Source organism: Anas acuta, chromosome 2 (genome assembly GCF_963932015.1).
Source record: "Anas acuta chromosome 2, bAnaAcu1.1, whole genome shotgun sequence".
NCBI lineage: Eukaryota > Metazoa > Chordata > Aves > Anseriformes > Anatidae > Anas > Anas acuta.
In genome coordinates, this window is record NC_088980.1 from 117,997,203 (window position 1) to 118,023,879 (window position 26,677).

The 26,677-nt window shown below is 34.8% G+C and overlaps 1 protein-coding gene across 3 annotated transcripts in view; it reads left to right on the plus strand.

Annotated features, from left to right (window-relative positions):
- Positions 1-26,677, plus strand: part of RP1 (RP1 axonemal microtubule associated) — a 188,800-nt gene that overhangs the window by 144,355 nt on the left and 17,768 nt on the right. For all 3 annotated transcript variants that reach the window (XM_068671868.1, XM_068671870.1, XM_068671869.1), the window contains 5 exons: positions 3,919-4,171; positions 8,440-8,681; positions 11,282-11,408; positions 13,087-13,235; positions 25,154-25,358. In XM_068671868.1, coding sequence (XP_068527969.1) covers positions 3,919-4,171; positions 8,440-8,681; positions 11,282-11,408; positions 13,087-13,235; positions 25,154-25,358 — 976 coding nt within the window. The remainder of the gene's footprint in view (positions 1-3,918; positions 4,172-8,439; positions 8,682-11,281; positions 11,409-13,086; positions 13,236-25,153; positions 25,359-26,677) is intronic.

Genomic DNA, 26,677 nt, shown 5'->3' on the forward strand with positions numbered 1-26,677 from the left:
ATGTTTGATGCACCCCAGGGTACAGTTGGCCCTTTGGGCTGCCAGAGCACACTGTTCAACTTGCCATTGATCAAAATCCCCAGATCCATTTTCATGGGGCTGTTCTCCAGCCTCTCATCTCAGAATCCCAGAATCACAGAATGGCCAGGGTTGGAAGAAACCTCTGAAGATCATTTAGTACAACCCCACTGCTGAGCACAATGGTATGCATGTGGTTTTTGAATATCTCCAGAGAAGGAGACTCCACGACCTCTCTGGACAACCTGTTTCAGTGCTCTGTCACCCTCACAGTAAAGTGCCCTCTTATATTCAACCAGAACCTCCTGTACTTCATTTTGTGCCCATTGCCTCTTCTCCTCTTGCTGGACACAACTGAAAAGAGACTGTCTCCATCCTCTTGACAGGCTCCCCTCAGATATTTATACACAATGATGAGGTCTGCCCTCAGTCTTCTCTTTTCCAGGCTAAAGAAGCCCAGTTCTCTCAGCCTGTCCTTGTATGACAGGTGCTCCAGTCCTCTAATAATCTTTTTAGCCATCCTCTGAACTTGCTCCAGTAGTTCTATGACCCTCTTGTGCTGGGGAGTCCAGAACCGGACACAGTACTCCAGGTGTGGCCCCACCAGGGCTGAGTAGAGGAGGAGGATCACCTCCCTTCACCTGGTGGCAACACTCTTCTCAACACTCTTCTGAATGCACCCCAGGATACTGTTGGCCTTCTTGGCCACGAGGACACATTGCTGGCTCATGGTCAGCCTGCTGTCAACCAGGACTCCCAGGTCCCTCTCTTCAGCACTGCTCTCCAGCAGGTCAGCCCCCAGCCTGTACTGGTGCTCGTGGTTATTCATCCCTACATGCAAGACCATGAACTTGCCCTTGTTCAACCTCATGAAGTTCCTCTCAGCCTGACCCTCCACCCTGTCACAGTCCCTCTGAATAGCAGCACAGCCCTCTGGGGTACCAGCCATTCTATCTCCTAGTCCTTTCGTATATCCAGGATTGTCCTATCCCAGGTGCAGAAATCCAGCACTTGCTCTTGTTATATTTAATGCAGTTGGTCCAGCTTGAACAGTTTAGTCCAGCCCTCTAATTTGCCAGGATCTCTCTGCAAGGCCTCTCCACCCTAAGGGAATCAACTGTTCCTCCTAATTTAGTATCTTCTGCAAACTTACTTAATATACATGCAAGTCCTGTATCCAGCTCATTTATAAAAATGTGGAAGAGAACTGGCCCTAAAATGGAGCTGTGGGGAACCCCACTGGTGACTGGCTGCCGGTCTGATGTAACCCTTTGAGCCTGACCCAAAGATTCCATTTGGTCAGGAATTACTAGAAAAAATGACATGCCCACCCCCTCCAATGTAGAATATACTGTCATGCCCCCAGGTAAGTTCTCTTGTGAGGATGCATAATAAATTCTGTGCCTTACTGATTCACTTGCTTAAGATGTATAAAAAAGAAAGTCAAGTGATGTGAAGTATCTTTCATACAAGGAATGACTAAACAAACAAGTACTGTTTGGCCTAGAAAAGGGATGTTATAAGGAAAGGATAGGGAGATAAGAAAAATAAAATGGCATATAGAAAATGAGTAATTCTACTTTCTTATGAAATATGATAACTCAATAGCATTAAATGAAACCTGCAGGTGGCAGATTCAAAGCAAAAGGAGGTGGCTTTTTACACAGTGCATAATTAATCTATTTTACTTTCTGCCACAAGACATTGCTGATGGTAAAATGCATGTTGGTGCAAAGAGCAATTGCACATTGTCATGGAAGACAACCAGTAAGTGAAAAGGCACTCTGGCTTGGGAAATCCCTGAACCACAAATTGCTAAAGCTTGAGAATGCTGATATTTAAGAATTATCTCTATAAATTTACCCTCTTTCTAAACTCTTTCCCAGGAATCTATTATTGGCAGCTATTGGTGACAGGACTAGATGGATCTGTGGTCTGATATACTATTACCAGTCTTATATTCTTTTTTATTACAATTACATTAATGAAAAAGTTGGAACAAGGTTTTAGTGACAGTATCATGAATAGAAGGTGAAAGAAAGATGTAAAGGTCAAGCTGTCTTGAGGGACAGTATCACTGGAAAATATGAAGTGGACAGGAAAAGAAGACAAAGTTAAGAAAAACTGAGTTATGAAAAAAAGAACTCTCCTGGTCTCTCTTGACTGTTAAAGGACTATAATATAAGGAAAAGCTAAGAGGACAAAAAAATATAGCAACATATAAGAAAATACATTAGGGCAGAAAAGACAGCTTGTTTCTACTCATTCAAGAAATCATGTATAACTTTTTTACCAATTGAATGAGTTAAATAAATGTGGATTGTAATTTTGCCTAGCTAACACTTTATCTAAAGCAAGCCAATTTAAATAAGATCCTTTTGGCTTTTATTAATTACACTTGCAGTAGTGTGTTTAATACAGTTCCTAATGCCTTTATACTGAGCAGGGAAAAAAAAAAAAGTAATGGCATCAACCAAAAGTACATTCTTGCTAAGGCTGAAGGAGTGGGCAATTTAATGTATTATTATGAGAATTCATTGATAACAATGGGTGATTATGACCACTGTTGTCTAATGACTGTTAATTATTATTGCAAAGAATGAGACTAATGATAGGTCCCTTTTTTAGAGAGAGTTAGCTGTGAAGGAACATGAATATTAGCGATACAGTCCATTTCCTCTAAGTCAAGGGTCATGTAGACTGACAAGAAAATTATATTTAGCTTGGAATTACAAAGAATAAAATTAAAAAGCAATGAGTGCTCCCAAAAAGTTATTTACAAGAAGTTCCTCACTGCTATGTCTTAGTTTGGGCTGCATATGCATTACATGACTCCCCACGGTACCTCCCCACGGTAACTGTTGGGGAGGTCATGGATATAACAAGGTAAGAATTCTGGAAGTCCTAAGGCTGTGATAGGAATAATAAATCTGATATTTTCTTTCTCTGAGCATGTTACAGAGAATAGTCACACACTGCTAGGAGAATGGGCCAGATGACATAATAATTTTTAAAAATCATCTCTTCTTTTGTTGCTTTCTGGTCATCATGCTTTTTCCTGTCTGATGGCAAATTGGCTGGCAACAAATAAAAATTACAACGTCTGTTTCTACTATCCATCTGCGTTTTTTTAATGTCACCCACACACATGCCCATGTATCTACCCACCCACTCACATTCTCTCTTGCATGGAACACATTCATTCTCTCACTCACATAATTTATTCATCCCAACATGCACTAGTGCAGTTGCCATTTAGCTTTTGTTTGCTGGTAGCTGTAGCAATATTTAAACAGATGTCTATTTACATCCAAAGAACACATCAATTCTTGCTTGTATGCGTGCACAGCCTTACTTATAGTTTCTAATGTCAGTATCATCCTTTGTTTGCATAGTCATCAACAGTGTCAGTATTTCTGTTTAGAGTTGAATAATGCTGCATTTCCCATTTGAAAAATGGGATAACTTAGAATATAAAATACTTTGACATGTTTAAAAATCAAATGCCTTTTTAAAACCAAGTTCAATTTACAAGGCCTGTCCTGATATTTCAGACACTCCCTTTGATTCAGTTATGAGGGAGCGGCTGAATTTTCATGAGACTTCAGCAAGTAAATTAATGATCTGAGGTTTCTTTCCAGTGAAACTTGTGGGATATTTTTCATAACAGAGACTGAAATACAGTGATCATGAATAAGGAAAAATGCATACATTCAAGGGTCCACATATTTTCTGAATAAGGTCTCTACATATAAATGTCAAAATAGCAGAATATCATTCTTTTCTGTTGGAAAGGAAAAGATAATTCAGTATTGAAAGGAGTCCATCTTTCCAAACATAGTCTTAAAAGTATATGTTTCTTTCACTTTCATGCTATTTATTTTGCCTTTACCTTATCAGGTCAGTATTTCTGAGATGAGAGCAGTAGACCTTGGGCAGTTAAGCCAAGTGCTTGTTGAGCACAATAACGTGGGTTATGGAGCTGGATGGTACCTGGATCGGATTGTCATCCATGAATCAGGCAAGACTGATGGCCAATATGCATTTCTTTGCCAGCAATGGTTAGACAGTGGAGTTGGCGATGCACAGATGGAGAGAAAGTTGAGACTTCTTGGAAAAGTCAGGAATGGAATGCTGACAGGAAAGATTCATGGTAAGGCCCTAAATCATCAAAATTCTTTCAGGTTTTTGTTTTAATTGTAATTCATATTATTTTTTAGGTTATTTTTAAAACTAAAACCAAAATACAGAAATAATATAACTTAAATTTTAGTTGTACCTCTCAAAATGTCTCTCCAAACAATTTCCAGACATGACATATAGAATTATAGTGTTGAGAGAAGAAAGACTGGAGCAAAAAGAAGAGATTAAGTGATGGGGGCAATGGAGAAAGTATGTTTTTAGTTGAGGCTTGAAAAAAGCTGAAGCAGAAAGAGGTAGGATGTTCCATATGGCAGTCAATGCAGAGCAGAAGGCTCCTGCAACAGTGATGAAATTACAAGAAGAGATACAAAAACTCTTTTAGCAAATGAGACTTTCCCGTATGTTCACATATTTGAAAAAAAAAAAAAAAAAAAAAAAGCATTTGCTTTTATTTGCAGTTTTCTTTTTTACTTACATCAGTGGCATGAGTTCCTGCAAACAGTTGATCTGAACCTAATATCCCATTCAAACTGTTTGGTTAAAGGACCCAAATTCAGGAACAACGTAGACATTGAAAACATGATAAGTCTTTTTGTACTTTGTCATAGGACTGGATTTCTTAGCTGTTTCACGTCTTTTTTTAAAGAGGTATAAAATGGTGCTTTGGGTCCATTTATGAAACTTGTCTCAGAACTGGTAGACCAAACTATGTAAAGTGTTAATTTACATTCTGAATCAACAGTTTTGTATATTGATCTTTATTGATTTCTATATTCATGGATATTCCATTTTATGCTTAAAGTTTTATATTATGCATAGTTGCAGACACAACAGTAGTAAGTACACATATATTTAGCTACCTGTACTTTGTCCAGTATCAGATATTTTATATCACCTCTGGAAATACAAAAATAATGTTACTGAGACAACAGAAGGACAGAGTAGCATGGGAATACAAACATAAGATGAACAGCTTGAGTAGTGATAATTTCAAAATAAGAAATAGCTATACTCCAACACTGCAAGTATTCCAGGTCTCTAAAAAGGTAGATTCCTTAGGTACCCTACTACAGAGCACAGCAGGCTTCTCCTGAAAGTTATTTTAGTTTTTTGGTCATGGTCTATTGTGTCTCTCTTCACAGACTATATAAAAGGTGTGAGAAATCTTGCATTCTTATCTAGTGTTGAAATGTAGCATTATAAAAAAATCCACCATCACAAACATATAGTCATCAAAAATTTGAGTGTAGACCCACTAGTATGTTCTAGTCTATGATTGTTAAAACTCAGTTGTGAATCTATTCTACATCAGTTCTCATCTGTGTATATAATACCTTTCAGAAGAATATTACAGGTAAGCAGAAAGCCTATAAGGAATTTAGAAATAAGACTGATCAGCAAAGATCACTATACCTCAGAGGTCAGAAAGTATATGGATGCAACAGGACTTACTAAATGTCAGACTGAGTCAGATTTTATAAAGGAATTAAAATAAATAGTAAAGGTTCTTCAACCATTTACTTACAAAAAGAAAATGGAAAGATAAGTGACTATGCAGGAGCAGTAAGGTGGACACTAAAGGTGATGTAGGTAGAGTCTCTAAACAAATTGAATACTTCTCCCTGTTTTCATTAAGGACCCACAATGTGGGCAAGGAAAGCAAAATCAAAGTTACTAGTGGGAATGAAGTTATTGGAAATCACCAAATCTGAAATGCAAATATAGTTCAAGTTTCATGTAGTCAGTGGCAACCAAAGCAGTCTTTATCCCAGAATATTGAAGGAACAGAGAAGTGAGGTGGCAGATCCAGTAGCAAGGTTGTCAAAAAAAATTATGAAGGTGAGAGGTACAACTTTTAAATAGCAAAAGTAATACTTCCATCTAAAATATAGAAAAAGTAGTTAAGATACCACAGGTAAACAAGAAATGAAAGAAATGAGTTCACAAATGATAAATTGTAAAACAAAGTTGATACTTTTTAGAAATATTTTCCAGAAAGAGAAATGCAATGGCATTTACTCTGTCTAAATTTCAGTACTGAATTTTATTTGCTTTATGGGAAATTATTATGTAATTGGAAATTAGAAAGGGGAGAGTAGTAGTAAAAGCAAAATGAAAAAGAGTTAAAGAAGGGAGAGTAAAAGTGTTAACGAAATCTGTTGGAGCTACAGAGCCAGGGTTATTGACAAGAAGATGAAAAGGCTGGAAGATAACAGGAGGAAAGCAATATAAATGAACAGAGCAAAGCTAAAACACAATTAAACCTGAATCCAACTATATATTTAAGCTCTTAATTTTGGTACAAGTTCCTAATTTGCATAGAATTTATTGGGAAATTTGGAACTAGGTAGTAGATAAGAGTCTACTCTTATGGGATCTGTATGTCTTTTAATGATTTCTACTACAAGAGTTCTTCAGCAGTATGTGAGTAGGAGAAATACCTGGATTTGTTATATGATCACAGAATAATTTTGAGAAAGCAGTGTGATTTGGCTGTGAATTAAGTATTTGTAACTCTACAATGTATTAGGCATTATCAGTAAAAATAGAGAAGAACTAATGACACTGTGCAAAGAAATAATTATATTTCACCTGAAATGCTGTGTACAATTCTGACCAGCTGTGTCCAGAGAAACTTGTTCAAAATTAAATGGATGTAAAGAAGATGCAATGACAGAGGATATGGCAAGACCTTGTTGTGAAAGGATATAAAACAAAAACAAAATACTTGATCTATACAGGCTAGCAAGTTAAAGATTGAAGGTGGACACAGTTGAGGTCTATCAAAGTAATTGGTGCTTACATATGAAGAAGGAAAAAAGTTATTTAGGCTAATGAACAAAGTTGTCACAAAAATAAATGGATTTCATCAGACACTTAATGCCATTCTGTCAATATTAAAAGATTTCTGAGAAAAATAGAATGATTTTTAGCATAGTTCTCTTTTATACTAAACTAAAGAAAGTGAAAGAGATTATACAATATAGTTAATATGTAACAGCAGATTAAGGTGCTGTAGGATCCAATAGAGGCAGACCTTCCATTCATTGTTCCTAGGCAGCTATATAATAATAGCTTAATAGGCTTAATATTTTAATATTCCAGGGCTAAAAAAATCTGGATTATGTTAGAGTTGGTATTCTAAATTTTCATTTTAGTTCTTTTTTTCTTTTTTTTTTTTTTTCATGTATATCATTGATTGTATTTGTATTTAATGTTCACAGACCTGAATGTTGGAGCTATTTATGATTAGCTGTAAAGTAATAAATTTTGAAGTTATTTTAGATGATTTCAAGGATTATGAGAGCTTTTCTTTTTTTTTTTTTTTTTACTTTCATAGCATTTATGAATTCATGGCATAGATCCTTACCTCCTGTAAATTAACAAAGCTTTATTTAAATTAATTTATACCAGGATATAAAGATTTGCCTATTGTGGTTAGAAAACAGGACTTTACAGGACTATGAAAATTACCATTTCCATTACTCAAAGTAAAATACTTCCAGATTCCAAAATAGCTATTAGAAAATATTAAATTCATACTTTGGCTCACTTTGAATAAACAAAGCTCAGCTGGTTGTGATCCATTTTACACAAGTCCAGGTGATCAAAGCCTTTCTGTAGAAGTCATGATTATTTTTAATGAAAAAGAGGATTTTTATATTTAATTTTATATTTATTTATATTTTATTTATATTATGTTATATATTTATGTTTATATATGAGAACATGATTTACATATTTCAAGGTCTGAACCAGTTTATCTCTTCTTGTTACAGAGTATATGTAGCAAATATGAACAACCTAATTTAAGTAGCTCCTCAAAAAGTTGAAATGCAAACAATAACCTCCAGGATCAAAGTCAAACCTGATAACCAGTACTATCTAGAGAAAACTATGCTGATTTTAGGTGGTGATTGGTGAGAAAAAGATTAAAATAATCAGAGAAAACAATTAAGAGGGGAAAAAGGTCAATAAATTGGCAAGGCTCTTTGTAAATCTCTGGTATGGAACTGGCAGTCTTATCTGCACAGTCCTACTAGCCTGGTCCCTCTTTAAAGGGTCATCTGTCATTACAGAAATGTTGGCATCTAAATCTGTTTCTCCGTGTGTACTAAAGCAATAACAAGTGAATCTATTATATTCTAAGGTTTTAGTTCAGTGCAAAGGTGGGAATGGTTTGCTAATCACTCAGTAACTCAGCCCATTACAAATAGCTGTATTATTTTGGATATTCAGCCAATTAATTAATTATTTGCTACTATTTTGCTTCAACAGGGACGTGGGATGTCTTTGTCACAACTAGTGATATTTCTTCTAGTTCCTTGAATCCTAAAATGTCTCTAACTGTGTGTGGTGAAAAAGGTGCCTGTACTTCAGTCATATTTGCAAAAGGATCACTTAAAAAAAAACATGTTTATGAGACTTCAATTGAACTAAATAAGAAATTCAATACTATATTGAAAGTTCGCCTAGAAATTGAAGAAGCTGGAGAAGGAGACACTTGGCATTGCCGTGAGGTAAAAAAAAAAACAAACAAACAAAACAAAAATAAACAAACAAAAAAACCCTAAAGTATACTATATATACTTAGTATATATATATGTGTGTACTACATATATTTATTGTAAGATTGTCTTATTTCTGCATTCCATGGTCAGTACTTCTGGTCTCCTTTTGAAATTACATATTTTTTGAATTACAGAAATAAGTGCATCTGGTAATTCAACACTGATAGACTGATAAATTCAGAGAATGTTCAAATTTGTTAAAATAGCTTTGGATTGCAAAAATCTTGTAAATTTAAGTGGATTTCTGGAGGGCGTATGCACAGATGTGCCATTACATATAGCACACCCCGTTGTCTCTTTTTGGAACTGGAGCCACTGACATGCAGTGCAGAATTTATATAACCCCAAGTTGACTGTTACATGTTGTGGACCCAGTGATCTGAGGCAAACAATTAAGCAAGACACCAGAAAAGCCTTTTGATGAAAATATCTGCCATTTAAGTTGGCATGTGAAAAAAAGAAGTGAATAGCAAAAATGACAATCTTTCTTCTGATGTCCAAGATGCTGAAGTTAAAATCTGACATCACACTGGAATTGCTGTGGCACTTTACAAAATGTATCTTTATCCTCTTATGCTGTGAAAATAAAAAGGGGTTTAAGGGAAAAAATAATCTTCTTTCAAACTGCAGCCACACTTTTGCCCACAAATACTTTCATTTTTTTCTCATTATAAATTGGAGAAAAAAAATATTTTTATTTTCTGTTACATGGTACTAAATAGACAACTGAACCTGTTGACACTTAACTGTTAGGCAGGTTGCTAATTTCATCTTCATCACCTAACAAATCTATTGATAAAATTAAGACTGCTTCTTGGAGACAGTGTATCACAGAAAAAAAATGAGAACAGAAACTTGGCTGTTGCAGTGGTATCTATTAATCTGCTTTACTTCATTAGGTCATAACAACAATTCAAAGTTGAGTTAGAAAATAATCAGCATCATTTATATAGAAAAAGAAAAGGTACACATTTGTATCAGGTAGAACTAGAAAGAGAAAGAAAATATAACTACCAGGGTTTTAGGAAGATGTTTGCTCTGTTATTCCATGGATTCTATAGCAGGACTGGTTGAATTCTTGTATGAAATAACTAGGTTGATATAAGAGTTGTGGATAATAACTATTATCAAAGCCAGGTTATCGTCTGTTTACACTGCTTATTAAATTTACACTGCAGGATGGTCAGTTCTATGCCATTTTATTTTGGTTTTACAAGACTTTCTTCACAGAGGCTGAGATTTCCACCTTCTATCACAAGCAGGTGCTTCAGATGGTTGAATTCCATATATAGTTTCAGAATTCAAATTAGAACTGTAACTGCAAAATAATTGCCTTGAAATTTTTAAGGAAAATGAAATAATTTTAAAGTATCTAGGACAAAAAAAAAAAAAAAAAAAAAAAAAAAAAAAAAAAAACTTTATTTCTGAAGAATGCAGAAGCTAACTTCTTTATTCTTGATGCTCAGTTCTTGAAGAAATAAAGCACAGTCAATAAAATGTAATTGTCAAGAAACTGTTCAGGAATGCAGATGTTAGTATGAAAGGGAAATGGTATTAACCCTATATTTAGCCTTTCATTTAAAAAATGTTTTCAGTGTGTCTGCCATAATGAAAAATAATAGGTGTCTTTGGAAGATGAAAAAAAATGCTACAATCTCCCACCAGCAATTGCTAAACAAAGATCATTGAATTTTCTGAGTTAAAGGTTTGGTCATTTTTAAGTGATAGTGAGTTAAGTCATGAAGAAATGAATGAGTAATGAGTAAATTTTCTGTGCTCAGAAAATATAGTTGATATATATATATATATATATAGTTGAAATATATTTTCAACTGTTTTCTCTGGTCTATCTTAAAACAGTTTAGAAAACAGAACTTTTGTCTCCTATTGTACCTGGTAGGGTCATAGTACAAGAAACGTCATTATCAATATCTCTTTCCTTAAAATAAGACTATGCTGCATAGCTTAGTCAGTATCACCCTTTGACTACTTTATATACAATGTTTAATAGACATTCAAAGTAGTAATATAATCTGTATATTCATATGATACATATGTGCAGATATATCTGTGATATACGTGTCATAAACATGCTCAATTTCAATTATTTTTTTTTCTCCCAGAAATGCTAATTTTTCTTCCTCCAAATACTCAGAATGAGAAGACATTCTGCCCTAAAAATGTTATGGTTTATTGACATTTCTCACAAGTTGAAATAGGCATATCAACACTTCTTTTTCTCCCATATGCTGAATGAATAGATTAAATAAAGGAACCTTTTTGAACCATTCCAAATCATTTTTTTCCCTGTAGTGCAACAGTCTCTACAGTAATACTGCTGACATTTTAATTATTTTTAATTGGGAAAATCTCTATTTCTTGTCTTTTAAAAACCTGTTTAAAAAAAGAAACATTTTAGACGAATTTATTTCCTCTTCTCTTTTGGTATTGCACTATGTGTACTCTGTCAGTGTCTTTCAGCAGTATGTCTTGTTTGGTCTACAGCAAATGACACATGCTAAAAGTATTTCTTTTTGTTCTTTGGTAAGGTAAAGCTTCAACACAGAGAAACTAAAAATGTTCTGGAATTTCCATTTTGTTGCAACTTTGCAGATGATGAAGGAGTAAGAGTGGCTGAGCGTCCAGTTCTCACAGATGCTTCTCCTTTTCCAGCAGGTTTGTCACAAATCAGAAACACTGGAAAAGATGTGGCCAGTTATGATGGCTCAGATTTTCAGAGCATTCCAGAGGATTTGTCAGAAAAGTATTCATTTTTTATAAAAGTTTCTCAGTTCCTGTAGTTAGTTGTGCATTTTGCATTCCAAGCCTGATTGAGATCAGTTTGGGACACATAAAAGAGCAAGCATGCAACACTAAAAATATTTAAAATCTTTTGAACGGTATTCAGAGTTCTGCTTTTTCTTGGTAATGTTATCTGGTTCTCTCTCCAAGGAAGTACAGGAGATCCAGAAGAAATAACTCTCATAATGTAATGTCAGATAAGAAGGAAGTCCATCACTCCACAAACATTCGTTTGTATTGAGTTTATATTGTTTATACCTTGAGACATTCTTCTTGTAATTATAGCTATCATGAAACTCCTTCTTGTGAGTTTTTCCTTGATCACCTCAAGACCAGATACTTGTCATTTGTTCTGTGTTTGTTCACAGATTTGATAACCACAGTTAGTGAAGAATGCATAAGCTCTTGTCCTAAATGGATAGTCTACTATCACAGTTACAACCAAGGTTTTCCCAAAAGTTAAGGGAATAGATCATTAGAACAAGTAATCTGTGTATTCCTTACTTTAAACTGCTGTGTTTTGGAAACTAATCCCAAGAAAAACACTTGGGCAGAAGCAGCTTGAATATAAATTTGAAAAGAGTACTGCTGGGGTATTTGCTGGAAAGGCACTTTGCCTTTTAAATACTTTCACTTTTTATTTTTTTTTTTTCATTTTTTTTTCATTTTTTTTCTTTTTTTTTTCTTTCTGAAAGAGCACAAATGTTTAAACCTTCACAAATGCTGCTCCTCTTTCTAAGGTTTCAAACATGAGGACAGATAGTGTTTTCTTACCTCATCTCCATATTTTTTTTATCTTTTTCAGTCAAATGTTTTGGTGATGTTCTTCCTTATTTTGGGGGCCAGATCACCAGTGTCCTATACATTTCTCTGGGACTACAACCGGGAAGTTAACATGGTCAGCCAATAAATGCACAGCTGAACATCTGTGAGATACATCAGAGAATATGCATTTCTTGAAATTGTCTGCTGCGGCCAATAACTGGCCTCAGTTGGTAGAGCAGTCAGCCATGGTCTGGACCATTATCATGCAAATGCGAAAGCTGTCATCCATCTGATGGAGTTCAGTTTCATTTGAACTTAGTGGGGCTTGGAGAAGTGATGTTTTTTGAGTAATTTAATGTTGTCCTTAGCCTAGGTACATTCCTGAGTATTATTTATTTCAGTGTATGCAAGTATGCAGTAGAGTATTATTTACATTTTTTTATAATAATTTGCGATCTCTTTGTTTTACTTTTCATTTTCTCTTCTTCCATTATTTCAGGCCCAGTCACAAACTATTTGGCTCATTATTTGTTATTATAGTGGTTCATAATTTTTTATTACAATGCTTCTGTGTTTTTCTAGGTGTAATATTATTTGACCATTTGATCTCTTTGGGCAGGATCAAAAACTAAGAACATGATAGTATTTTTTTAGTTTATTAAAATAACATAGTTATAAATAGTTTATTTAATAAGTAGATAGTTTATTGAATAGATAGTTTATTCAATAACATATTTTTAAAATCTGATTAAGCTTTGTTAAACTTTTAATCTCTTTTTCCCAATAGTGAAAAGCTATGTTCTCTACATCACCACGGGAGCATCTTCTGGCTCAGGAACAGATGCAGATGTGTATGTCACACTGCAAGGCATTTTGGGAGATACTGGCAGACGAAAATTAGTCAGAAAAGGAGATGATAATTTCACTAAAGGAAAGGTATACTTATCATTTATGTATGATATTTTGCACTTTTATAGCCCAGTCCAATTCACAATGGGAGTCCATGTGGGATAGAGTCTACAAAGTCCAATTTGTAATGCTTTGAGATAGTAAGTGTATTTGTGTGTGAATATCTATGTATGTATTTTAAGAGGAAAATACTGATGTTTATGCAACTGATGCTAACAATACTGAAAAGTAATAATGTGACTATATCAAGTACTTTTAGGTTCAATGTTGCAAATATCGAAGGCCTTCAGTTACACGCTAGTGGCTTTTTTGCCTATTTGCTTGACAATAAAGTGATAGAGACTTTAATACCTGTTTTCTTCCCTTTCTAGTCTCCGGGCTGAGGCTCCTTTCCATGGCTTCTGCCTGCTTGCTGCCACTCATTTTGGCTCTTGCTCCCTCTTCAGACAGGCAGCCACTGCCCTCCACAGATTTCAGAAGTCCGCTAACAGAGTAATTTCCTCACAGAGCAGGAGAGAGTCTCTCAGCTCACAGATGTAGACCAAAGACCAGCATATCTGATACAGATGCATTTGACTGTAGCATTGTCAGTATAAGCATAAATTAGAGAGAGTTTAGCTAGTAAAAGTTCTGTAGAAATGTGGGCAGATTTACAGCAGAAAGCATGTCTTTGATGCAAAACCCTGGATAAAGGGGGCGAAATTTTCAGCAAAAAAGTTCACTACAGTTTTTAAATGTGGGGTTAACAAAATGTTTGCATTTTCTGCAGACCTTTATTTTAAAACAAATTTGAAGGTTAAAGCAACTGTAATAATAATAATAATAATAATAATGAAATAAACATCAGTTACAGAAAAATTCAAATGGAATAGCTAAAATTTAGGAAGGAAACGCTAATATCTCATAACCAGAAATGCAGAATATATTTTACTATAAAGAGTGCTGTCTATTTTCCTTACAGCTTGTGCACCATTCTACCTTTGTGAGCTCTCAGTGAATACTGTGATTGTGGTAGTCTTTTGAATTAGAAGTATCATATTATATCAAACTATTTCCTTCTGCAGGTGTCAGCTGCCAAATGAATGACAGTTTCTCTAAGGATGCAAGTTTGAAAATCAGCTTAGATTGATAACCAAAGCAGAGGCATGATATGTAAGGTTAGCAGTGGCTCAGTTCCTAGCTATTCTCAGTTTCATGAATTCAATGAGAGTTGAAAGAGGTCATTACCTTGCATAGACCCATTTGAAATGATTATTCATAAGAAAAGTGACAGAGTTAAAATCTTTATTTTTAAGGGACTAAATGTTTGTGGATGAGGGTTCTCAATTTTGAAAAGGCAGAAGTTTGAAAAGAAAAAGTTTGTCTTCCCTACTTTTGAAATTCATATTAAGGTTTATCGGTAAACAATGTTTGAGTCATTGGATGTTAGAGCTACTGTACTTTTGCTGTCATAGAGTAGTGAGTTTAATGTAAGTTTTTAAAGATTTTTCCTTAAATGTTCACTATGAGTGTGCACTGAAGTTTTTAATCAAAAGAGACCAGGGATGCACGTGCAGAAATGTTGCCTAGTAGAAAAGAAATTATCTATGAAGATAATCTGAAGGATGTTTTTATGGTGTTTGCTTATACTCCTGTATGGCACAGAATTTTACTTTTTTTACAGAGTAAGAGGCAGAGCTGGCATGTACCCATCTCTTGTTTCCATATTTGGCATTTTAAAGGAGCAGTATGTGAATGCGACATAATATTATGCTTATAAGTAGATATTAGCATAGGAATATTTTAGGGCCAAAAAAGAAATTACTTGTAGATAATTAATAGAGAAAACTTATAATTCTAAATCTCAATTTACTCCTTGTTCAGTAAAAATGAACATATTTGGTTAATTGACAAAGACTAAATTGTTTCTGCAAGCAAGACTCCTGCCTTTGCAGCATTTTCTTCATGGTGGGTTTTGGAAATTTCCCAATGTTTTCTTCCCATTATAAGTAATCTCCAAAAAGACTCTCAAGTGTAGAATGTCTCTTTCTGTACCAACCCAATCACATATTGTGCTGAGCACCCCTGCAGTCAGAGAATCTGGACTTGGTGGTTTAGGGGATTTTGGCATATAACAGACATGGAATTTGCATTCTGAATCTTAACAGTTGTTCTGACATTTTAAAATGTGCTTTTCCTTGCAATAATTTTTCCCCTGACTACACAGTAACAGCTAGTGAACTGGAACAGTGTTTCTGTTAGAAATCACATCGAAATATGGTGTTAGTCCCACAGAATGTCAGGGCTGCTACAAACAACAGCTTAGCAATGCAGAAATGCAAGAAATGTTTAAATATTCAGAAGACCTTGCAGGGGGTTGGAGGTATACTTCTCTCATTTAGCAGGTCTTTTATTTACATGAGCTCAATTACATGATAGTTAAAGAATTAATTCTCTTCTTACATCTGAAAAGTTTCTTTGTGTCTTTCTAAAGTCTTCACATCTGTAAAACCATTGGAGAACTGCTAGATAAAGTACTATGCATGAAATTATTCATTCACCAGTAAACTTCTTGTGGCTCACCCCATGTCAGAGAGAGTAACACTGTCACCAAGACAGCTGAGCTTCTGGTGATCCATTTAGAAAAATAAGTATGAGGCCAAGTGCTGCAAGAGCTGTATTCTTTCAAATTGCTATGACATTGATGCCTTGTCTGATGTTCTCCTAAAAACTACAAATTTAGACAAAGCAATCTCATTGCACTTCTTCATGCAGTTCAGGTTTCATGAATTCCTAATACTATTTATTCATACTTCATGAGTCAGTTCAGTTCTGATAAATGTTACCTGCTACAAACACTTTCTTGAACCAAGTATGCTCAGTGCAGACATTTTGTAAAAATCTAGACCCAGCTGTGTGAAATCATCTCAGCCTTAACATATCTCTACATTGCTTCTGGCACCCAACGTTTTGCAGCTAATGAAATTCTTTCTGCTTCTTTTATGTGGTCTTTGATAGACTTGCTGTATGTTCTGTCGTATGGCTGTGAGTTACACATAAATTTCCTCTTTGAGAATGTGGCTTTTTTCATATCAATTCAATCAAAGTTCGTAAACTGCACTGAATATGTTATGATTGATATTTAAGTGTTTTAATCTCTGTTTGATGAAAGTGGCCAGTATTAAGTACTCTATGTTAGTGAAAGAGTAAAATCTTCGTGAATTTTTACTTCATTCTATTAGTTGTTGAAAAGATATATCCTTTATCCTGCCCTATATTTAGACATCAACTGCTCAGGTTGGTACCATGGTAACTGCAGCACATACAAAAATTGTCAGTGAGAGGTGACTGTTGGTGTTCAGTTTCCATACTCACAGATTAAGCATTGGCAATTTAAAAAATTACTTCTGTAAAAAAATCCCTGAGTGGCAGAATACACTAAAAAGGGCATGAATGAGGGACAGTGTACTGTGGCCACTATAAAGAAGTCAATATTTGTCTGCAGTGTACGCATCACATCATGAACACTGTTATTGTACAAATGCAGATAAACCATTCTCTTATGGAAAGTGTACCTGACATAATGATTAAACAATTGCAAAATGCCATTGATCCAAATGTATTAATCATAGTGACAGGCTGCTGGCCAAGATACAGAAGCAAACAATAAAATGGCCTGGTCATTGAGCAGAAGGATTATACAGATGGAAACTAGGAAAATACGAAATACCATCATACTGAAGGAGAGACTGGTGGAGGTTGTCAGAAACAGTGAGGAGAAAAAACAGAAGGAAAAAACATAACTAAAGCATTATATAAGCCTAGGAGACAGTGGTAAATATTTGAGCCATGTGTGGTTCTTAGCAATACCTCCAGGATGGTATTTCACAGTCAGTAATTACAGTCAGTTAGTAATAAACTTGTAGGAGGTTTGCATAGAACATACCATTGCAATCACAGTTTGTCTACAGATTCTGCACCTGGGATAGGGCAATCCTATACATATATAGACTATATATAGACAGACTGTGTAATGAGAGGCTGAGGAGCGGCCCTGTGGAACGGGATCTGATGGTTTTGATCAATGGGAAGTTGAACATGAGTCAACAGTGTGCTCTGTCAGCCCATAGGGTGCATCAAGCATGGCATTGCTAGCTGGTCAAAGGGGAGTGATTGTCCTACTCTGCTTTGCACTGGTGTGGCATCACCTCAAGTAGTGTGTGCAGTTTTGGGCACCATCAGATAAGAAGGACAAAACTATTTAGAGAGTGTCCAAAGGAGGGTTATGAAGATGGTGAAGGATCTAGAGGGCAAGAAGTATGAGGAGTGGCTGAGGTAACTTGGTTTATTCAGCCTGGTGAAGAGGAGACTGAGGAGAGACCTTATCATGGTCTACAGGTTCCTCATGAAGGAAGCAGAGGGGTGGGAAGGGAAAAGGTTCTTCACCGGGAGGTTGGTTGGTTACTGGAGCAGGCTTCGCACATAAGTGGTCATGACACCAAGGCTGCTGGAGTTCAAAAAGTGTTCAGACAATGCTCTCAGACATATGGTCTGAGTTTTGGTTGGTCCTGAGTGGAGCCAGAAGCTGGACTCAGTGATCCTTATAGGTCCTGTTCAATTCAGGGTATTCTACAGTAAAACAGAGCAGTAGATTAGAGCTGTGTGAATAACAATTTTGGTTTTCTAATGAATTATTGCAAGACAAGAAAAAATATAAAGATATGCTGCCAAAAATTAGAAAGTAGAAAAAATTAATTTGCTCTAAAATTAATTACTTGGGGGGTTGATCTCTGTCTATATAGAGCTGCAAAATAAATATTACAATTTTAAAGATGAAATACATCTCAGAACTGTAATTGCCTATAATGTACACATTCATTCTAACATGATGGTTTGAGTTTATTCTGCAGAAATGAAGTGAAGTAGGAGCTTCCAGGAGGTGGTTTCCTTCCTTCCTTCCTTCCTTCCTTCCTTCCTTCCTTCCTTCCTTCCTTCCTTCCTTCCTTCCTTCCTTCCTTCCTTCCTTCTTTCCTTCTTTCCTTCTTTCCTTCTTTCCTTCTTGTTTGTTTTTGGATAATTATCTTAAAAATTAAATGGCTTATTCCCAGGGGGTACCTTCTACTTTCTCAAAACTATGGGGAAGTTAATTGTCTTACAAATACTTACTTTAGATAGCAAAAAAACAGGTGAGTGAATTCTATGGTGCATTTATTTAATTAATTTTTACTACTAAAAATAATAATAATAATAATAATTTTGAATAAAATACAGCTGAGATTATTATCAGGATTTATCACAAATTTTAAAAGAGTCGGCTCAACCCAAGTCTGCAGTTTTCAGCAAACGAAGTATTTAACCACTCCTCCTCAGTGCAACAAGAACTGAATTTACTTTAATGTAAGTTAAATAGTTTAGAAAAATTATCTAATTCAGTGTTAACAGCTTCTAGTGATGAAGGGCTCATCTATTTGAAAAGTTGTTTCAAAGCTTAGATATCCTTTTTTAAAGATTCACGCTATTTTGTGTCTAAATTTGTCAAGCTTTAACTTCTTAGGCACTGGATTTTGTCACAGTTTTGACTCAGCCTGGATAGCTCTCTTGCACCAAATTTCTGCTGTCTTTGACAGTTTTTATGACAATAAGCAAATCCCTATGCTTGTCTTTGACAACTTAAATAGATTAGGCTGTTTGATTCACTGGAAAGCAGGCTTTCCAGTGATTTATTAACTCCCACAAATCTTTTCAGAGGACTCTTCAGTTTAACACTCTACTTCTTCAAGTGTCATAAATAGCAATTGTTTTTACATCATCTCTAAAATCTTCTTTACCTCCACCTAGATCATGAAAACATTAAAGAGCACAGGTTATGAACTTGCCTCACGACTGTACATCTACCTGAAAATATTCCCCATTTACAGCTGCACTTGGAGATGTACCATTTAGATGCTTTGGAGTCCCATTTTCAGCCAGCTTATGCCCACATGAGAGTCAATAGAATGTTGGAGTGTGCTGTCATAACCAAAACATTATACAATCAAGTGGGTTATTAAAATTAAGGAAAATTATATAATTTCTGTTCTCTTTACCTGTCAAACCAGATCTCAAACCTAGACTGTTATTAAATCAGGCTGCATCAGATCCATATGAGTCTGACTTTGTTCAAAGTGATCTTTTTCATGTCTGTATGTATTTTTATTTTAATTTCTTTGGTGTAATATAATGCGTGTTCACAGATTTGGATGTGGCTGATGATACCATTTTCTGTAGCAGTCATTCTGCATTTTATTAAGTGTACTATACTTGAAGCCTGATTGAAATGCCTTTTACAACCTAGTTGAATTGTTATAGCTGCTGATTATTATAATGTACCACTATTCTTTCTTATTCCTATTGCTGTTCTATGTATAAAAAATTTGTTTCAAAAAGATTCTACTCCAGTTATACTAAGCAAATTAACATAAGGTCAGGTCTAGGGCAGGTATTAATTTTATTTAATTATTTATATTTACAGCCCCTATTCTTTCATTTACTCTCAACTAATCCTGTTGAAAATGGATGAACCATGATAATTGTAAGGTATCAGAAAACTCAGATTATGTGTTCATTGTAATTCTTACTTTTTTTATATAAACATAAAGTTTTTAATGAATTTCTGGATGAGAATTTAACGTAAAAGAAAAAAAAATGCTTGCAAAAATGTCACAGGTTTGGATTTTTCAGATATGTGGAATCCCCTGCTTTTAGAGAAACTTTTGTACAGAGCACAGCTTACAAGTGTCACAGTTACTGTTCAGTTAGTGTCAGAGTTATTGTTCATCCTTCCACTGAGCTGGGTGAAGATATTACTGCTACCAGTGCTTTCCATTGCTACTGCTTACCACCCCGTGTTTCCACCCCTTGAGTCTGCTGGCAAAGTGACATACATTCAAGCATTTTTTTAGTTTAAGTAATTAATGTTATTAATAGTTTGGGCTTTTCCAATAGGTATATCTTGATAAAATTTGGCTCAACACAATCTGGTTTTGTGGTTGTAGCTGCACAGCTAAAAAGGTGATAATCTCTGTTTAAGAGAAAGCAGTGATGCACAAGCAACTGGGACAGGGTGGTAAAGTTCAGTTAGCACAACTGGAAGAGATGATGTGACCGGAATCTGAAAAGTGATGTATCAGCACAAGTTATTTTTCTAATTTGTCTCCTGTACAGGAATGTTCAGACACTTCCTGATTCTGTCTCAGTGTTACAGGGGCTTTTATCTTGCCTCCCAGTGCTAAAACTCGTTTGACTTCTGTGAGTTTCTCCAGATTAACAAGTGAGATCAAAATAATCAGGCAGAAAATCAATAGGTTTGCTAAGCTTGATAGAAAAGGTCCTTTATCTAGACACTATCTCCTTTTCCAATAAAAGCCTATTAAAATGATAGTAACATTAGCAGTATGGGAAATCACTTGCGCATACAGGTTGATGAAATTAAGCATATGGTGTGTCTTGACTTGCCATTTTCAGTTCTGCTGGGAATATCATCATTAACCAACCATCAGCTCTCAATACTGAGCCTATAAAATGATTGGCATTTTTAAAGGTAAATATTGCATAGTGACTGTTCAAGTGCATCTTCTGTTACAAGAGCTATTGCAACTGCTACTGATATGTTGCCAGCATTGACATTGAAGATCACTGAATAAAGCCAAACTGGGTCATAGATTGAAATTAAATGATCAGAACATGGGTCCAGGGATAAAAAGAAACAATTACAAATCTGAATATGAGTTAATGAAAATTAAACTCCAATTAGTTTGAAAAGGTTGCTTGCATGATTCTTTTTAAGGATTTTTTCAATGTTTATATTCTTATCTAAAAATACAAAAAATGTCAATTCTATTTTTTTGAGAGGAGTTTTTCTGGGTCACAAAGGATATATGATGTAGGCTCTTACATTGCCAGTTTCAGCTGCTTAGTCTTGGAAAATATCTTTCTTTTTCCAGGCAGCTCTTCTTAAGAAAATTTAGTGGACTATATGTACACACAAATAGTTTCAAGACTATTCTGAGAAAATTCCATATAAGCTCTTATGAATTAGAAAATATGTTTATCAACATTTAACATGTTTTTTTTTTTTTTTTTTTCAATCAAATGCAATTTGCTAGTAGTAACTATAAAAACGATTAACATTTTTCTCAAAGGTAAAATTAAAAAGTTTTAATATTCTGTATGTTTCCCTGTCTTCTATGTTCTCTCTTTCTCTTTCCCTTTTTGCAAAAGATTTAAGCCTCCAGTGATATAAGAGGCCCCCACCTGTAAATCAGGTAAGAGAGAAAGCATTGTGTGACATACAAGACAACAACTCATATATTTCTTATTATTTATGAGTATTCCATGGTCTGAAATGAAGCCTACAAAAATATTAGCTAAATTATTAATAACGATTGAATTTGTTAAAATTGTAATGAAATATATGTCATAATCTGTCACTTTGCAGACAGTTTACAAAAAGTGGATTAAGTTTGGTGAATAAATCATCTCTAGCAAATTGTTCATCTATCTAACAATCATAGTTGCTGCTTTTTTTTAACTAACTTTTTTTTTTTTTTGACTTTTGACTTTTGACAACATATGAAGAGAAAAATTAATCTTGTCTGTGAGGTGCATTTACCCCAGTTGTCACAATTCCCAATCTAGTTAATAATTTTTCAGCTTGTAATTTATTAGATGGGTGAATTTTCTGAAGATTTTACCATGGATTTCTGAGATTTTACATGCTTCAAAATAGACAGTTTTAGATTAAACATTGGCAAATGCTGAGGTAGTATGTCTACTGCAGACTGAATGTTGAGTTTTCACAGATGGTTATTCAGCCAAAATATATCTTTCATACATTGCCAATATAAAATTTGTGTTATCTGTGGCTGGATTAGGTTATGAATAACCCAAAGTATGTGCTGCACCTGAGTTATTAAATGGTTTCAGATGCACACTAGAGATATCAGTGTACAAATACTTTAGCCAATACTGTGTGAAGAAATTTCTAGTTTAATAAAGTTTACTAACAGTCAAGCAGAGTGCAAGTAGAGTTTACTAACAGTCAAGCAGAGTGCAAGTCAAACTCATCTAGCCTACATTTTAAGAGATAGGAGATAGCACAAGTCTAGCAGTTTGCAGAATATTCTCTGTATGTTTCTTTATTCCTAAGTCTCTCTCCTTTCCAAAAGTGGATCACTGACAACAGATTTTTTGGAGATGGTGATGGTAGTGTCACTAAATTAGTCATCTTGTAGATAACTCTTTTCCCTTAAAAAGAATTCTATTTTAACAACTATTCTAATCTGACAGAAACTTCTTCATATGTTTCCAATAAAATAATTCTTGTACTTTGTATTAATATAAGATCAACATTTGCAAGAAGAGAGGAGTATTTTTAATATACATTTTCACATTTGGAGACTTAAAATATTTCTTTACTATCAGAGACAGGTCTGTATTCTTCTTTCTTGAGTTTACCTGTGATTTTCACTCATGTTTTTTACCCGTGTTAGGCACAAACTGAAACAAAAGAAGTTCCAGCAGAGTATGAGAAAACACTTCTTTACTGTGAGGGTGACAGAGCACTGGAGCAGTTTGCCCAGAGAGGCTATGGAGTCTTCTCTGGAGATAACCAAGACCCATCTGGATGTGACCCTGTGCTTTAGGTTACCCTGCTTGGTAGGGGTCTTGGACTTCATGACCTCCAGAGGTCCCTTGACCCTTCTGTGATTCTTTGGTTCTGTGATGTTCCATCTTTGTGTATTTTTAATACAGTTTATTTTTAAAGTGTAGCAAGCCTACACTTACTGAATATGCTTTTTCAAGCATAATACTGTACCTTTACCAATACAGTTAAAGACAAAATAAAACAGTGATGAAACTCGTATCATAATTAAGGTAAATTCAGAATTCAGATTAGTGGATTCAGTCATCAAATAAATCCAGTAGATAATAATACATAATTGTGGTGTTGACACTAAATGCTGCTTTTTTGACTTAACTATGGAAAATGTAGAGGAGCCTCTTTCCTTAAGGTCTCACATTCTATCTAAAATTTCAGCCCTTTTACTCTGCTGCTGAAGTGCATCACTATCCTGAAAACCTTCACTTCCATCTTACACTTTTGCCAGTCTAAATTCCCTGAGCAGCTGATAACCTTGAGTCATCATAAGGAAGTACAGCAATTCAAGTGCCTGTTTAACACTTTTTCCTTAAAATCATTGTCAGCTTGCTGTTCTCATTTTCCTTTCACACGATAACACGGAGGTGACTTAGTAAAAACTGATGGTTAGATGATGCACCATAGCAGCTTTTGAATAACACTGTTTTTCAGTCTAGATGAAGCCACTGAGTAAGTCAACATCAGGTTAGCAATTATTTTTAGGAAACTATTAAAGACATTGTTCCCAACATACATGTTTGCATGTATATATTAATGAAAAAATAGGAAAAAAAAAACAAAAACTTTCCCAACAAGAATGTATCTGAAGAAAAAAAGTTTGCAATTTTTCTGTGGTTTATTTATATATATATATATAATATATATATATAATATATATGGGTGCCTTTATATATTTTTTATATTTATATATTTATATCTGCATTTTCAAACTCAATATTTTAACTCATGGAGGGTCTCATTCTTGACAGTATTAAGCAAAGTATCACCAGCAGGTCAAGAGTGATGATCCTTACTGTCTGATCCTTACTGTCTACTCAGGGTTGGTGAGGCTGCACCTGGAGTACTGGGTGACTGAATAGTGGCACAGGTTGCTCAGAGAGATTGTGAAATCTCCCTCCTGGAGGTCTTCCAACCACAACCATTCTGTGATACTGTGGTTATGTTGCAAGCTGATCAGGCTGCTCAAATCTTTCATCAGTTCTTCACCTGGAACTTCTTGCTGATGGTGCAAGAGTTCAGTTTTTCTCTGTTTAGTCTCTGTATAATCCTTTGAATAAAGATTGTTACCATGTTGGTCTGGACAAGCATCTTCAGGGTGAATTAGACAAAGACTTCATAGGATTCAGTTATCATTATTGTGATTCAATCTCCTCAAAAACATATTTATAAATAAATCATGTAGCATATTCCAAAAAATACTAATTTTTACCAGTTATGAACCTTAATAGAAATGAGATGATAATTCATAACTCTACAAAGCAAAGCATTTGGAAGATCTCTATGCCAAGAAATTAATCTCTTCTTTCCAGCTGAGAAAGTAGGTGTGAGACACAATCAGCCAAAATCACATATTGTGGCAATATTTAATATCTGACAGCTCAACATTTTCTTTAGGGATCCTTCATGAGTGTTATTAACATTAAAAAAATAAATAAAAGATAGTGGACTTTTTGACATATAAGGAATATTATAACTAACCTAAGCTTATAAGCTTTTTTCTGATATTCTCATTAAATTAAATTATTATTATAACTAATTATATATATATATATATTCTCATTATATATAATAATTATTATAACTAATCCTATATTGATTCAAATCTGGGACCAAGTTTGTCATTCTTTCCTCAGAGAATAAAATGTTATTTCTGCCATTCTTATTCCCTGCATTTCATCCCTCAAAAGAGAGACATGGCTAGTCTATCTTATTGAAAGTAAGAAATATTTAAAATGTTGTTCCACATCTTTAAATGTGAAATTTGGTTATGAAAATCTCTCAAGAAATGAGCATGAGCAGTGGATTGGTCTGGAGTTGGAATTGTTTTAGCAGTAGATTACAGAATCACTGAGCGAGTCCTGCTTAATGCAGGAGCTTTGTGTCTTTAAACGTGTCATCTCTGGTTCTGTCGGTATATATTGAATTACCGGGAAAAAAAATCCTGATTTTCCTCTCACTTTCATATTTCAAAATACAGTGCTAACTTAGTTTGATCATTCTGTTTCTCTATTCATGTCTTTCATCTTTTTAATTCTGAATGTTCTAGGTAGATGTTTTTCGAGTAGAAGCAGTAGATATTGGGACTCTGCAAAAGATGGTGGTTGAGAAAGGAAAAGGCTCTGACTGGCTTCTGGAGAAGATTACTGTGAAAGACTCAGCAGCTGCTGGGAAAGAAACATTGTTCATTGCTCAAACATGGCTTAAAGACAGACGTGATGGAAAAAGTAACTCAGTAACTCTGAATGCCACAGGTCAGTATTGTTTTGAAACTATCATTTGTTAAGAAATTCATTCCAAACTGAAGAATGGACCTATGTGATTTGCTTCTATAAACAAGTTATGGTATAAAACATTTCAATAAAGCATGTCATTATATAGGGAATAGATGTGTCTGAACACATTAGTTCTAGTTGCTTTTTAGTACTATTTGATAACCACTATTTGCAAGAGGTTAATATGTGTTTTGTTAATCTAGATTTACAGTGGAGGCAATGGCTGCATCGGCAAGTTTTACTTCTACTTTGGAACTTACAAACACTTTTTAAAGCTTCAAATGCTTCTGCTTGCCATTTGATAGGCATAGGAAAAGTGGGGTGGATAGTAGGGCAAACTCTGTTTAAGCAGTGGAGAATGCGTCACCATTGTATTCAAGACTGTTTAACATGATTTATGCCACAATGTTAGGGTAGTTTTTCCCAGAAACTGGGCATTCATTTGGCTGATGCCAAGTGGGGACACCTAGAGCAGGCTGTTAAGATGGCTGTTGAAGATCTCTGATCTTCAACAACTGACAACCTGTGTCAGTGCTGAACCACCTGCATAGCACAGAAATGATTCCCACAGAAATGATGTTCAGAGGGATCCTCCTGAGTTCCTGTTTATGCCCATTGCCTCTTGTCCTGGCACTGGGCACCATTGCATGTATGTAATGTATATTTAGTGTATATAAGGTTATACAATATGGTTTTACACACACACACACAAAGAAAATAGAAGGGGGGGGAAAAACAAACAAACAAAAAAAAAACCCTTTTGATTATTTCTCCAAGAATACATTTATTTGGTAGAAGATTATTTTATTGTATTGTATTGTATTTATTTTCTGTGAGTTTTTTTTTATACAATAAATGGCAAATTAAGCTTGGTTGAAAGTGGTTGAAAGAAGACTTTGGTCTATACTGTCTGTACCAACAAATATACCAATTCATCTATACCAATAGTAGTTTTGGTCTTTAATAAGTCCCACTGAAACCAATGGGAGATGCTGTCAGTGGGAGGAACATCAACTCCTAAAATGGGCATTAAAAGAATCCCATTAGTTCTGAGCATAAATTGTATAAATGAAACAGAAATGTTTTAAAATGAAAAATACTTGAATCTTCAGGTTACAACCATTCCATAGTAAAGTGCTAGCTGTAGAATCAGTTCTTTAAATATACTAATATGTAGGAGATGGTGTTTAAGTAGAAAATTACATTGTACACTGCCTAGTTAAATCAATTTAAATGATACTATACTTAGTCATTTGCCTCGGTAGGCATGCAGACATTTATTATCATTTAGACATGGT